Raw genomic sequence first — 16,768 nt, forward strand, 5'->3', positions numbered from 1 at the left:
ATAACTCTTTATTGAAATGACTAACCATTTCTTTTCTTTTTTAGAGAGTTTCAACGTATGACATCTACTCTTAATGATAACTCTTTATTATCAGATCAAGACACGGATCGGTTTTTGGTGTAGGTAGGATTAAACTCCAAATCTCTTATTCAACCATCAAAGACATAAACTTTATCAATTGAGCTAACTTGAATCCACAATATTATTCCACTTAAATAGGCATAGAAATTATTTGTTATTTTTTTTAAAACCTTAGTATTTAATTTGTTACACCCTTGTACTATAAGGTTAAAACTATAATTTTTCCAAAATTTAATGTGGTACACACCCTATGATTTTAATCACCTGAGTATTTTTTTTAGTTATAGTTAGAAGATTCAAATAATAATTATCCTAATAAAAGAGAGGATGCTATGATTCAAAAAAAAAAAAAAAAAAAAAAAAAAAAAAAAAAAAAAAAAAAGAGGATGTTTATAACAATGGCATAATATTATCTTATTATTTAGTATCATTCTACTTTTTTTTAATCATCTTTATAAAATACAAATATTTTCTATCATTAGAGTTTCCCATTTCCAATGATCCAACCATATATAGTATAAAATTGATCGAATTATTTTACATTCTACTCTTAAATAAATATACAAATAAAATAAATTAAAAAATATTTTGGGCCTGACCCAAATGAGTCCTATTTATGGAATTAGCAATTAGGCCTGACTGAGCTGAATGATTGAAGAATCTTTTGGAGCTGTATAGCTAAAAAAAAAGGGGAAATTATTGCATAGTCCGAGAGTGAGACTATGCAATAACAGTCCAAAAAAAGGGATCTTAGTTGGAAAATTTCATGAAACAAATCTGGGTTTTTTTATGAATCATGAGGGAATTGGAATTTTTATATGTATGTCTTCGTGAGAGAGAAAGAGGGTTGGTTTGGGTTGTAATCTCGAAACTTTTTCATAGATCTAAAGTTCCATTTTAGGTTCTAATATTTTTTCTGTAGTTTTTGTCAAATTTGGCCCCTCTAGGTTGATTTTCTTTTACTTTAATTAAAAAAAGAAAAAAGAAAAGACTTTGATGTACAGATCTTAACTCGTACCAACTACCAACAGAGGAGGATGAAATTTAAGATTTGAAGTTAATAACCTTCCTTTTTCATCAAAAAAAAAAAAGTTTACAACCTCCCTTGTAAAGTACATTTAAGAAGATGTAATTCGCATGACTGACGTGGCTGGGGATTCAAGTCAAGTATTTGCACACAAAAGTCCATGGAAATAAAATGAACATAGTTTAGCTCCAAACTAGTTTAGTGCGATCTCTTCCAATTTAGGATTTGGTAATTTTTAAGACTATTCATATGTATTATTTAAACAAGTTAAATGACTCATAAAAAAAGAAGTTATATGACTAAAACTAAACATGGATAGTCTTTTCAATCATTATGTATCCAGTTGGAGGAGTGAGATCTAGTTAGCTCAACTAGTAAAGTTTCTGATGGTTGAATGAGAAATTTGGAGTTCAATCCTCGCCTATACCAAAAACTGATTGGTGTCATGGTCTGATGATAAAGAGCAATCATTAGGAGCAAACGTCATAAGTTGAAAAAAAAAAAAAAAAAAAAAAAAAAAAAAGGAGGAGCAGGAGGAAAATAGTTATAAATAAATTTGGAGCTAAATTCTTTTGGTCTTTCCTATTAAGAAATTATATATGATTCATATTTAAATAATAAACAGTAGTTTCCTTTCTTAGCCCTTACGCGAGTCTAAAGGTTCTCTCCCTTTTTTTTTTCTTTAAAAAATAAAAGACAAAAATAAAAATTGTGAAATTTACAATTGAAAATAACACAAAGGAACACCATAGTGGATTAATATTTAGAAAGATGAGTTGTTATATATATATATATATATATATGAGTTGGGTTCAAGTTACAACTAATATAACTCTAAGTAATGTTACACCACCCAATTAATATATGAGTTGGGTTCAAGTTACACCTAATATAACTCTAAGTAATGTTACACCACCCAATAACTTGTTATCGAATTAATATTTTGAAAATCCAACCATTAAATTACATGTTCTATATGTTCTTAACATGCATGCCAATTTTCATATCAATCGGATGCTATTTACCATTTGATCCATAAACTCATATTTTATGCATTATTTTAAACTACAAAAATTTGAATTTTAACAATTGATTGATGACATGGATATTAGTTTTTGATCACCTTGAAATTTGCAAGTATAAAGAATATACAAAGATAATGTAATCTAAGATTTGACAATATTCGCATCCAATTAAAAAATATTGAGTGGTGTAACATTACTTAGAATTACACTTGGCATAACTCTCTCTCTCTCTCTCTCTCTCTCTCTCTCTCTCTCTCTCTCTCTCTATATATATATATATATATATTTATATTACACCTGGTGTAACACTAAGTTATGTTACACCACTCGATATTTTTTTATTGAATTCAAATTTTAATAAATCCACCATTAAATTAGATTCTCTTCTTATAATTTACATGCTTGCAAAATTTCAAGATGATCAAAGATAAATAGTTAGGTCATTAACCAATTATTTAAATTCAAATTTTTGTAATTTAAAATAATGCATAAAAGATGATTTTATGGATTGAATTGTAAATAACATCTTATTAACATGAAAATTTGTATGCATGTTAAGAACATATAAAACATATAATCCAACGTTAAGATTTTCAAAATACAAACTCAACAACAAGTTATTGGGAAATATAACATTACTTAGAGTTAATGACATCACCCAATATATTGGCAAGCAAGTGTCTTTCAAGGAAGAAAATTGTAGTAAAAATTTCTTTTTAAGATAAAAAAATTGTAGGGACCAAATGAACCAATGGCCTAAGCTCACTTAGAATAGTGGCTGGATCAATCCAACCGTGGCCCAACACAATGAATTTCTAAGAGAGGGAAACAAACAACTAAAGGGGGACTCCGCCTGAGGGGGAAAATTAGGAGGGAAGGGCCGATCTTATTAAGGGGATGAACCACTTTCTCCATACAAATTGACTCGAGGAGACCACATTTACATAAGAATTATTACTATTCACTCTCTTATCTCTAAGTGTTCTTCTTTTCCTCTTGATACTTGTGTCTCGCCCCTTATCTCTATAAACCTGCCTTTTCTTATATACTCCTTTTATCACATCTTAACCATTTATCCTTACCTAACATTCCTCCTCTCATGACACTTATCACTTTTTACATCTAAAGAAAGTGGTGGAAGGAGTCTGCTTAATTGTAACTTACACTGTTCAGGTCACTTCCTCATCAATGCAGCTGATAAAGTTGTTGTCCACCATTTAATGCGGAGGCGACAGGCTACTCCAAACTAGAAATTTCCCCTATGACTTCTGATTCTCTCTCTCTTCAGATTCTCGCTCCCACTTAGAATGCCTTAGAGTACTTTGACTCATCTCTTCCTCTCCTTGGGTCCGTGGACCATAGCATCCTCATAGTTGTATGGCAACTCTTCATATCCATCCTCAGTCCTCGGGCACCCACAAAAATAATTACATGAAGGACAAAGTTTAGTTATAGTCTAAGTCTACAACTTTACCTAATAAAATAAATATTATTACATATTTTAAAAATCTAACTGTTAAATTGTATTTTCTTTGCGTTTTTAATACACATGTCAAATTTTGTATCAATTAAACATTATTTGTTATATGATCTATAAGTTTATATTTTATGCATAATTTTAAACTATAAAAAACTTACAATTTAAACAATTTATTGATGAGATAATTATTGATCTTTAATTTTCTAGAAATTTTGTAAGCATGTAGGATATAAGATGAAGATTTAATCCAATGGTGAATTTGTCAAAATTAACATCTAATAAAAAAAATATTAAGTAAGGTTGTAATCTTAGGCTACAACCAATTTTGTAGCTAAATTTTGTCCTTAAAAGAATGATGATTGCACAATTCCAAAATTATTACAATGACGTTTCTAGCCCCAAGTTTTATAAATATTAAAAAAATTAAAATTGAAAACGTAAATCACTTCAACATATACACACACATGAAAATGCCTTTAATTCAATATTTAAAAACAATTAAAACATAGTTAAGTAGAAGCATCAGTTCAAGAAAAAAAAAAAAAAAACCCAAATTTTTAAACATTAAAAAAGAAAAGAAAAAAGTGGTTGTGGGGCCAGTTAGTCAGGAGATACTATTAAGGCTGTACAAATTGGGTCTATGGCCTAATCCGAGGACATTAACTAATCCGATAATAGCCAAATGAGGTTATAATGGGAATGGTATAAAAAGAAAAATAAAGATAGTACGAGATAAGTCCAACACACGTCCAAGGAGAAAAGACATCTCGGGAACAAGGATCCAAGGTCAGTAAGAGTGTCATATCACCCTAGACCTTCTTCAAAGTTACATCACAATTAGGAGTTGGACGTTGGACAAGGGGTAAGTAAAAGAAGGTAACAAATATCTTCAAAAGCTGCTACCTCCACATTAAATGCCTCCCAACTAACTCTCTGGCCACATTAATGTAGAGGTGATACCTGAACAGCGACCAAGCAGCCTTACAGCTACTATTTGATGGTTCTGGGATGTGTTGGATGGAACAAGAAGGAGCTCCTAAAATCCAACCTACACGTGTATGATAGGGATAACATCAAGATTGTAATATATAACACGGGAAGGTGACCTAAAACGGGGGATCGGGAGAAAAATCATAAAATCTAGGCAATAACATTGTGAATTCTTGTAACTGTGTTCTTCAACAAGATATTATAAGATAAGTTTCTCAAACTGTGCCGAGGACAGATTTTTTTACTTTACTTGTGCTTAACAATCTGAATTCAGCAACTTTTATGGTCCATCTTTTATAGTAGAACTAGTTCTTTCACCCACACTTTATAAATTCATTGTTTGAGTTTGTTGGGCTTAAACCCAATCCTGTACTAGATTTAATCCAAATACAGTCCTTACAGTGGTTGTTATAGTTAAGCAAAAAGAGACTCATGTGAAAGTTGAACTGGCATTGAAAACAAAGCTAATAATAAAATTGATGAGAAAAAAAATTATAATTAAAATTCATACAAGCATCAATATATAAACGAAACAAAATATCAAATTCATATCATCATCTATATATATAATAATAATAATAATAATAATAATAATAATAATAATAATACGTGAAGCAGAGAGAAACTCAAATTAGAATTCCAAATAGAGTTCTAATTTTGCGCTATGCGTCTTAAATTATTTATTTTTAAAGAATTTAATTTCTTAATTTTAGAATAAAATGTGGGACCACATCATAAATATTTATCCAAGTGAGTTATTAAGTACAAAAACCAAAGAGTCTCGAATAAATAAATCATAAAAAAAAAAAGTGCATCACAATAAATTTTTTTTTAATGGACAATTTACATTTTATACCTAATAATATCCTTACAATTTTTTTTAAAGAGTTAACAAAATATAAAAATGACTATCAATAGTATTTAAATTATATATATAAGAATTATATTATACATCTTATTGTATATGTTTAAGTGTATTTATACATATACATAAGATTACAAACTAGTTATAATATTTATAGTGTTTAATGATCAGTATTTGATAATATGCATGAATGACTTACCTATGTTGTATGGGCTTGGGAGCAATGGTATATTTGAGAAACACTAATAAAATCATTCAACCAAACTTTTAATATCTTTCGTATGCAATGATTCCTTCAAGTTAAAATTTAAAATTTTTGCTATCTTTTAGCCAAATTTGACAAACAATATTTTAAAAAATTCATGTAAATCACAAAAAATAAAACAAATGACTATCAAGTTTTTATTTTATTTTTAAAAAATGCAACGTGTCTCATATCTAACTAAAATTAGGGTGAATTGTAGGGTTTTAAATAGAGAAGGAACTTGAACCAAACTTTTATTAACTTTGGATGTACAAATTCTCTTTTATTTATATTCTTCAATTCTTTTTAATTTAACTGAATTTGAGACAAGATATTTTAAAAAAAATCCACTTAAACCACAAAAAACCGAATGAATGACTATTGAATTTGTTTAAATGCCCCGTGTCTCACACGATTCACATTGAACTAAAAATTAGATTGAACTGTAGGATTTTAAATGGAATGGGCACTTCAACCACCCATCCCCTTTGAAAAACAAAAAACCCTTTTTTAGATGTACATTTGTATATAATATTTATATTGGATATAGGTTTAAATTCTCCCCTGCTAGAAGGATTGGGCATCTTATGAACTAAATTCACCAAGAAACTTTGCTTGTTTGGAAGAAAGAATTACAATTTCTAGAAATGAAACATGCCATGATTGCTTGAAAAAAAAATGTGCATTAAAAGTTTTGCAACTATTTATTTATGGTCGTATGAGTAAATTAATTGGCGTTAGGGATATAATTTTAGAAGAGTGATGTGATTAAATTATATTTGACCTGTGAAGGAAATGAAGTGACCCTACTCATCAATTATGGTTGTCGGTTGAGTTGAACAAGCCGAGTTAACTTGGTTATGTTAATTCAGCAATGTACTTAGCTAAAAATGTAAAAATAAAAAATAAATATAAAAGTTAGTTCAGCAACTTAGGTTTTGATTTGAAATGTTGTTTTAGGTTCTTTTTGTACCAATTTTGCAACTTGTGTGTGTGTATATATAAATATGATAAAAGACCAATTTTGCAACTTGAATGACACCTTTTTTTGTACCAATTTTGCATCTTGAAATCCGTAACTCCTGGTTTTGAAGATATTTGGATTGCAATAGGGATACATTTGATTTGAATGATTTGGAACACCTCTCAATAAGGATTTGAGCCCAGCCCAAAATCATACACTGATTTTTTTTTTTTTTTGGAAAGAGCCCAATCAACTTATCATTGACGCCCAATTTTCTTTTTTAAGGGTAAGCAGATATCATGAGAAAGTAAAATGGCAACGGACTGCATATTTCAAATCCATTTGAGCATCCATGAATATTTAAAACTTGAATTATTCCACTCTAAATGCTAGGGAAGTACAAATTGACTCCTTAATTTCGGACAGATCCCCAAACCAAAGTTATTCAGATTCACCTAATGCCGACCTAATAATTTTTATCAATACTCCCGCGAATAATTGCATTTGAGGATTTGAAGCAAAAAACACAAAAACCATGTTCTAAATCTATGTATGAAAGAAAGAAATTATTCTATATATTATGCTTCTTTTTCATATAAACATGGAACCATAAACAAACTCATAATACACGAAATATGCAAGACATACAGAGACTCGTAGTACACCAAATATATTAAATAAAGAAAAACTATTCAACACTCTTAGATAATGACGATGTGGTATTCTTTTCACATGAACGATGGATCTCACTATATCATAAATTTAATAAGTAAGAACCACGTTATATGAGAGGAAGAATTACCAAGTTATTATACTCTTAAAATATTCTATAATTACCCAAGCAAAAAAGATGAAATTAAGGCGAATCTCCAATTATACATCATTTGTCGAACCAAACACATGTTTCTCCATGTTGTGAGTTGGCATCGAAGGTCCAGTAGATGCTTGGGGATGTGCTCTCCAAACTGATTGAAAACTCTGTGGGAACCAATCACATAAACTGTGGAATGCCTTGGAAGTGGAGTGCCGCATTGTTTCGAGAGTTTGTCGACAGCATCGAAGAATCAGTTTGTGTGAGGCATAAAGCAACCATACAAGAACAGATACAGATATACTGAAAATGAACCATCCGAGAGGAGGAATAAGAACCAACAAAACCAAGTCACATGCAAAAACCCCAGAGAAGAGAAACACATTCTTGAAGAAAGAGAGATGGGTTTTGTTGGAAGTTGGTAGTACTATTATCATTGCCAATGATATAGTGCAAGTACATACATTTAATATCAAGAGCAATATGATTGCACAATGTGTGTCAAATACAGAGACCCCTGGGTTTTGATACTTCCATCCGAGGAGTGTAAGCAGAAAACCAAGCAAAAAGGCAAGGGCTGCAAGCCATGCTGTGTAGGAACGGAATTCTTGCTCATTTCTGAAAATAAAACATATAAATCAACATCTGTCACATTGTATTTACATTAAAGATGCAGATATGTTATCTTATAATTGTACCAAAAATTATGGATTGAATCACATATCACTAACTAATTGAGATAATGTTACCTTCAATCATGAATTGCATTGATCTTGTGTATTGATTTTCTTAATTAAATTTAATTTTTCTCTAAAAAATTTAAAGTTTATACAACTTTAACTTCAAAAAGAGGTCTTTTTAAACCAGAAAATGGTCTTGGATCATAAAATCTAAGATCTGTCGGATGCTTAGATTGAAAAATATATTAAGAAAAAAAATGAGAATTAAATATGTTTTAAAGGGAAGATAGGAAAAAGAGGATAAAAAGAACCATTGCAAATATCAATTAGAAACTCAAAGAATCATCGAAATTACACAGTTTTAATGGGTTGACTTGAGAATAAGGTTGACTCTCAAAGAATCATCCAGAATTTGATCAACCACAAATTGTAACTATTTCCCAGCTAAGAAAACATAAATCTTTATAAGAGCATCCGCAGTGGGCTTTTCATATGCCAAATGTAAGATACATTTGGCATACAAGCTCAAGAAATGCTCAGCAATTGAGAGGCCATATGCGAAAAGCCATTTTTTTTTTTTAGATTTAGCTACAGTACCATCTCAAATGTAAGATGGTACTGTAGCTAAATGGTATTAAAAAAAATAATTTTTTAATGCTTTTTTACCCGGCAATTCCTCTCTCTCCTCTCATTTTTTCTCTTTCTTTTCTCTCTCTTCGTTTTCTCTGTTTCTCATCCCCTCTCTCTCTCTCGGAGCTCACGCCGAATCACCAACCCAGATCGGAGCTCACGCCGGATCGGATTTCTAGATCGGCATGGTGGTGAGGCTGGTGGCGCGGCTGCCCTGGTGGCTGGAGGTCAGCGCGGTGGAGATCGGCGTGGAGACCGATGTGGAGATCGGCATAGAGACCGGCGTTTGGTGGATTTGGTGGTGTTAACATGGTGGCCGGCATTTGGTTGGTTGAGTTATTATGGATTTGCTGGGTTTGTAGTAGGTACTTGGTGAGTTTTGTTTTGTTTTTTTTATTTTGGGTTTTTGGTTTCGGTTTCCGGCGTTTGGGTCGGATTTGGGTGGCGTTTGGGTGGTGTTTGGGTTGGCGTTGGGTGGTTGGATTTAGGTTCGGTGGTTGTGATTTTTTCCGATGGGTTTGATGGTGGGTTTCGGTGTTTACTGGGTTTGTTTGGGCAGAGGGTAGTGGTGGCGTGGTGGTGATTGTTTGTTTAGTTGTGGCCGGTGCTAGAGGTTGAGGGTGAAAGAGAGGAAAAGGAGGAGAAAAAGAGAAATAATAAAAAAAAATTAAAAAATAATATTTTAATAAAATGGTAAAATAATAGAGTTTTGGAATGCTGGGTATATTGTAAATGGTATGGTATAATTGATAAAGTTGCTTTTTAAGATGGTAAAATAGGATGAGATATAAAAACCGGCTGCGGATGCTCTAAGATGCAAAGTTTTCCTTCAATTCCTATCTTCAACTTCTTGGTAGCCAAACAGAGAGTTTCTCCAGGTTCCACCAAGAGAAAGAGAAATTTGGGGGAAAGACAACACCGTTCTTCATGAAGCTATCAGATGGGTTGGAGTGTGGGGTTGTGAATAGAGAATATACGGCTTATTAAAAAATGTACTATTCCAACCAAGACTTATTATATAAGGCTCAAATATTAGAAGATAAAAAATGTGGTGCTGAATATAGAAATGATGAAAAAAAAATGAAAAAGAACAGTGGGTGAGATTGATAGACCGAATAAATAAATAAATAAGTTCCTTACCAAAAAAAAAAAAAAGTTATTGGTTCCGTATTATTCGTGTAAGTATCTGTCTATGTCCATCATCTTTAATAAGCTAGAAGTTTGTCTTTATTTGAACTTTAAATAAACTAAAAGTTTACTTTTAAAAAAAGAAAAGTAAAAGTTACCCAAATATATATAAGTCAAGATTTTTTACAAATCCAAACTAAAAATGGAGTCGGATTATTATTATTATTTTTGTTATCTGATTTCAACACTGTCACACAAACAAAAATGGACTCGGATTATTATTAGTATTACTTTTTGTTATTTGATTTCAACAGTCACACAAACAAAAGATGGATTCCAGATTTTGTGCCAGTCTTATTTCCTATACAGTGTTAGAAATTTTCCCACCAAACTATACTTGAATATACAAGAAAATTGGAACATTAATTTAAGGAAGGTAAAGCAATTGTTAGTTATTAAGGAACTAAAAAAAGCAAGTAATCAGGGCACATAATTAAGCAATGCATTTGCAAGTAAAACACCAAAAGAGATTAGTACCCTTCGGAACAAAGATCAGCAAATATATAACAATAAGACTAAGCTGAATGGGACAAAGTAACTGAAGCCACATAATCAGTGCTTATACATACATAAAAGATGGAGTTGAACTTGAACACTTAGTATAACACTATAACTCAAAGGCCAAAGAGTAAAATGCAAAACCAAAACTGAAACCAAAGAAATTTGTGCTAAGTACTAACCCTTCTGAAGAATCTGAACTCAGATTAGAAGGATTGGTGTTGCTGCTGTCCATGCTCGTTGCCTTGTGTCTTTCTTTGAGTGAGGAATTTGAGGAAATGAACAAGTTTAGAACTTGGAAGCTTATGTTTTCTATGTGTTGGAGGTAGCTCATTGTGGTTTCATTTTGCTGAATTATATATAGGCGAGTGGGCCAGCTGAGTTGGTCTTCACTTTCTTAGAAATTTATGAAAATGTTTTAAGGCAAGTCCAAACTCCAAAGTTTCCAAAGTTGTTTTATATTGGCGATTGGAACGCCCAGCGTATTAAACGGCTCCGTATTTTTTTGTTTAGTTCGGTTTAAAGTGCGAAAGTTAATAATCTTGAAGAAAGAAAGTGGAGCAACGATTGTCAATTTGACTACGCCGCATATTCTATGATGCATCACCACGTCAAAGGCCCACATTTTGAAACAATATAGTACTAATAAATCTATTCAAAGAATTGATACTTTTTTGATGAGTTTGCTTTGCTACGCCTTTGTTGTTGGCTTTAAAGATATGTTGTTAAATCTTTTAGCAAAATTTCTTTTATGTCTAATTATTCGTTTTTGGAAAATGTTAACATGCCCTAAGAGAATTTATTAGTGAATAGTTCTAAGAAAGTTTTTATAAGAAAAAAAAAAAAAAACAATTAATATTTTGAGTTTTTTTTATTTCTCATAAAAGTTGTGTCAAACTTTTTATAAAATAGTGTGTTAACAATTGCCCTAAAAATACCCGTTAAGAGAACCCTTTGGTTTTTTTTGGCTATGGCAAATTTACCATAGTAAATATGTACTTCTAAGAAAAAGTCTTACATGAAAGATTTATGAACTTTAGAATTAACATTAAGTGATGTTGCTGCATATTTTATTGATGTCTTAATTAAAGCCTCCATAAATTTGTCTCTCTCCAACACACTAAAATTGACTTGGTTTCTTGGAAAATGTCACCTATTGGTTATTTCTAATATGTACATTATCTAGAAAGTAAAATAATAATAGGTATTTGTTGTGTTATATAAGTGATGATTTGTTCACTAAATTCAACAAAAACATATTACCATTACATTTAATTTCCAGTATTGACATTAAAAAATAAATAAAAATCTTGATAGCATTGGCTAATTTTAATCCTATATTTATTCATCGATTCAGTTAATGTGTGCCCTTAGGACATTTGTTAATGGATTATTTTAAGAAAATTTTGATACTATTTTTATCACAAATAAAATAAAATAAAATAAAATTCAAAAAAATCAGTTGCATTTTTTTTTTCAAAAAAGTTTTTAAAAATATTTACTAAACCTATGACATTAGGTCATCCATTAACATTTCATTTTTTTATAAGAACTTTTCCCTTTATTCATTACCCAATCACACACTTTCCCTTATTACGTGATTAAACTAAATTGTTAATTTTGTATTTCTTTGATGTAACACAATGCTCCAACATTCAGCTTTTGGGATCCAGTTTGCACATAGGTAAAGAATTATGATTGGTTGTCAAAGAATATACATTTTAAAATAAATTGCAAGTCTCAAACTAAAATCAAAATTTCTTTATCACATTGATCTTTTTTTTTTTTTTTTTCAATATAATAAGTACAATTCCTAGCTCCATAGACCTTAAATGCATATAACATATTTTTTAATATTTTTTTAGCAGAACATAAAACAAGTTATTTGTTAGCAATCTACCAATTTAATGAAATCATTTCCTTCACAAAACAAGTTACTCCGGTTTCCATTGTAATTTCAAACTCAAACTCAACTTACGTAGCTATCCTTTCATATTGAGATTTCGCTTGATGGTTCCTCCAAGTATCAAAATGACCGTCTTTTATTCTGGGGCCTTTTTAATACGGCTTCCGAATTTTTCTTTTCTTTTTTTTTTTTTTTTTTGATAGAACCGAATTTTTCTTTTTGATTGGGAACTACCTTACATATCATCCTGGCTATAACTTTTTCTATATCATCATCGCATTAGAATAACCATATCTTTTTTTTTTAATTAAAAATAAAAAGGTTACAGATTCATTCATTAGCTCAAAGAGTTTGTACGTGGATGTCATAACAACAGAGAATCAAGAAGCCAAATTCTCTATGGTCATTCATTACGAGAAACTTAATACAATCAATCCAATTTGTATAGGCAATCGAATCGAGCCATTTTCGGTTAAAAAAAATCTAGGTTTTTATTAATTTTGGCTACTTTCTATTGTAGTGGAGACTCATTTGAAGTCTCCTTAACAAATGTCTAAGGGCATCGGTTAACAAAAGTCGTTCTCTAATCATAGTGGTAATATTAGAGCATACTCTTATATGCATTTCACGATGTGCTTAACAAATTACAACGTTACTGTCACTGTCTCATTTTTGAATTTTGATGCTTGCTCCTATTATTCTATTAAAAATTTAGAGTAATGATACTTTATGTCTATTTTTTCACATCTACTTTCATGTATTAAATGTAAACATTTTCTTTATGCTTTTTTTTAAAAAAAAAAAATATATATATATATATATATATATATCAATATATTAATTATGAATATAATGTAAAATAGTGAAGGTAAAACAAGAGTAAAAATATATTTTCTTTTAAATATATTCAAAGGACAAAGAATTACACTTTTTATTATTTATTTATTTTTATGAGTTTGCTACCTCTTCTCTGTTGCTAGCTTAAGGTCTGTGATTTTAGCTTAAGGATATATTGCTAAATCCTAGTAAGATTTCTTTATGACTTTTTTTATCTTTTATTTATTTTTATTTTTTTGGCTAAGTAGCAAATTAACTATATTATTTATATATTTATGACACTTGTGTTTCTTCTTTGAAAAATAGTAATATGTATATATTAGGTATATATTTATGACACTTGTGTTTCTTCTTTATTTATCTTTCCGTAAGATATCTAATCATAAATACATAGTACTATTTAAATAAATAATTTGAAATAAGTATATTTTATTAGGCTCTTAATTAGAGTCTCCCTAAATTAGTAGTATCTCTCCAACAAAATAAATTGACTAATTCTCTTTCGCTTATTGAAAAGTGAAAACTAAATGCAACCTATTCCTAACTGCTCCTACATTATACATTATCTAAAAGTACAATAAATGTTTACGGTGTTCTAATTTATACTCCATCCGTCCCACTTTGTTTGTCATTTATTCTATTTTGGAATGTCTCAAAATATTGTCTTATTTCTAAAAATAAAAGTCATTAATTTACTAATGTTCCTATTATATCCCTATTAATTTACTAATTCAATTTTTTGATAAATTTATTTAAGGGTAGTTTTGGAAACTTATACATTTTTAAAAGGTAGACAAGACAATAAATGATGTTCTCTTAAAAAGTTTAACTTTTCAAACAAGACAAATAAAATGAGACGAAGGGAGTAAGTGATTGATCACTAAATTCAACAAAAACGAATTACCATTGCATTTAATTTTCAATACTGATTATTTTTTTAATAAAAAAACTCTCAATAGCATTTCAAGTTAAATATTTATTTAACATCCAATCCTATGCTTTCCTTTATTATGTGATTAAATTGATTCGGATTTTGTATTTGTTTGGTGTAACACAATTCTCCTACAATTGGTTCTTGGGATCGATTTTGCAGTTATGTTGAAAATTTTGATTAATAATCAAAGAGTATACCTTTTAAAAATAAATTGTAAGCCTTGAATTAAATCCAAAATTCCTTGAATAATATTGATTTTTGTTTTTTGTTTTTGAAACAATAAAATAAGTTCCTAACTCCATAAAAACGGACTATGCGATGCAATGATTCATGAACACGAAAGCAAGTCAACTTGCGTAGCCATCCTGTTCTATTGTCATTCACTTGATCTTTCCTCAAGCTCAAAATGACCGTCTCTATAGAAGGGGCCGTTTTATATGGTTCTCGAATTTTTCTTTTTGGTCGGGACTGACTTTTATATTGTTATCACGTGTGCTCTAAACTCTTTCTAAATCAATATATCTTCATTGCATTTGAAAAAAATAAAAACCAACCCCCGGCTCCACTCTCCAAAATAAATAAATAAAAAATCACAAATTTTGCTTTATATCTATGATAAATGGGTCGGGTCAATTGAGTTTGGATTTGACCGGCATAAATTTGGGCACTAAATTGGCCATCCCAAGTGAGTTGTCAAATCTATGACTCTTAATTAGTCATTTGATGATCGGATTTGTTAGATATATTATGGTCCAAATAACCTAAATCAATTATAGGGTTGTATACTTGTAGAACAAACATATTAACCTTAGGTTAATCTATGGTTAGTCTAGGATTAAGTCAAATATTTTCTAGTTCATGGTAATGTTCAAGAGTTGCTTTTAATATTTTTAGCTGAATAATGTTGAAGAGTTATCTATTACCTAAAATGTGCTGCTTAATTTTCTTCTGAATTTGTTTTTGATTTTAGAACTATTCTTTATTGCTTTGAAAAGGTAAACCCTCTAATGAGAGCATCTATTTTTAGACAATAATTTTATAAATTCCATATCATCCAGTGATCTATATAGAAGAACACAACAAAGCTAAGTAACCTATGTTTCAAAACATTAAGTAATCTCATTATATCATGGAAAAATGCTACAAAAACTTAAAATAAATAAGAGAAGCCAAAAATAACAAGAGAAGGGAAAGATACACATATCAGCACACAAAGAAGATAAACATGTATCCCAGCAAAAACACATGTTTAAATCTCAGACTTAAGGAATCATTTTACTACATAAGATGCATCAAAGAGAGAAAATTTCATAATAAAAAAAGAAAAAGAAAAAGAAAAGAATAGAGAAAGCAAAATGATCGTGTAAACAGGAATCTTGATATTGGCCTACTATTTTAAGAATGTGCCAAAAAGGTTTTAGACCACCAGGCATTAAAAGAAGAACGAAAAATAAATAAATAAAAATCGCTGCAAAAAGATACAGGGCATGTTATTATGAAACCGTCGAATTATGACCTATTTTCTAAAAGAATATGGGCTCTCCTTTCTTTTTTCGCTGAATGAATATGGGCTCTCCTAATCATGCTTTGGGTTGCCCATAACATATACATTAAAAAGAGATGCAAAAATAGAAATTTGCAGTTAATATTCTATATGTTTTGAAATAAAATATATATTTTTTAAAATGTTTTCCTATTTTCACATATTTGTTTGCATGTAAACTGTGGTCAAACATGTAAAATACTTTGTCTGTAAAATTTTTTATAAAAAGTTATAAAATTTTTTACCTTTAAAATTTTGGTAAAATATTTTATAAAAATACATAATGGCTTTCCCTCACCTCATTTAGTGACTAGGTAACCGATCTGGTGGGGGCAACTAGGGATGAAAATTTTACCCCACCTCCCTTAACCTGCCCCTCCCTGCTTCACCCCACGCGGGTGTGGAGTGGGGATGGGGCAAGATTTTAACCTTGTACCATGGGACGGGGTAGGGATGGATTTAGACCTTTTAGGCTCGCCCTGCCCCGCCCCGCATTACTAAGGGTTATGATTGTAAATTTTTCATATCTTAAAACCCTACTATTTAAACAAACATATCAATATTAGTTTATTTTATTTTACCCAATTTGGTTCTCTATCTTTATTTTGTTAAATGTTATACTAAGAGATTTTTTTTTTTTTTTTTTGGTTGAATGTCTTGTTAAACACTTGGATATATTATTCAATTTTTTCTAAAATTGATTTGATTTCATAAGATAAATTTAGTTGTAATTTCAAGTATATTTTTATTAATGAAATAGGTTTCATTAAAAAAAATTGTACTAGTTGTAGGGCAAATTAACAAAAAGTAGAATTTTATGAGATGGAGTAGGGCTACACGGGGCTCCAATGGGCCGGGATGGGGTGAGAAAGTTTTCCTCGTCATGCGGGGTGGGGTGAGGCGGGGCGGAGATGGGGCAAGACAAAACCATGCGAGATGGGGGCAAAAACCCCATCCTTCAGCCCTGCCCTGCCCCATTACCATCCTTAGGGGCAACCAATGCTAGTAGTCTGGTGGTCGGGCCCACCACTTTCAACAACTATTGATGGTGGTTAGCAACTGGTG

General features: G+C 30.5%; 1 protein-coding gene across 1 annotated transcript; it reads right to left on the reverse strand.

Moving 5' to 3' along the window:
* Positions 1 to 7,509: 7,509 nt before the first annotated feature.
* Positions 7,510 to 10,737, reverse strand: LOC115954761. Its single transcript, XM_031072693.1, has 2 exons — positions 10,666 to 10,737; positions 7,510 to 8,105 (listed from the first exon to the last, which is right to left on the reverse strand). The coding sequence occupies exons 1-2, from the start codon at positions 10,716 to 10,718 to the stop codon at positions 7,550 to 7,552; spliced, it is 609 nt and encodes a 202-aa protein (XP_030928553.1). The 5' UTR covers positions 10,719 to 10,737; the 3' UTR covers positions 7,510 to 7,549.
* Positions 10,738 to 16,768: the final 6,031 nt, after the last annotated feature.

This window comes from Quercus lobata, chromosome 8 (assembly GCF_001633185.2).
Source record: "Quercus lobata isolate SW786 chromosome 8, ValleyOak3.0 Primary Assembly, whole genome shotgun sequence".
In the NCBI taxonomy this organism is placed as follows: Eukaryota; Viridiplantae; Streptophyta; class Magnoliopsida; order Fagales; family Fagaceae; genus Quercus; species Quercus lobata.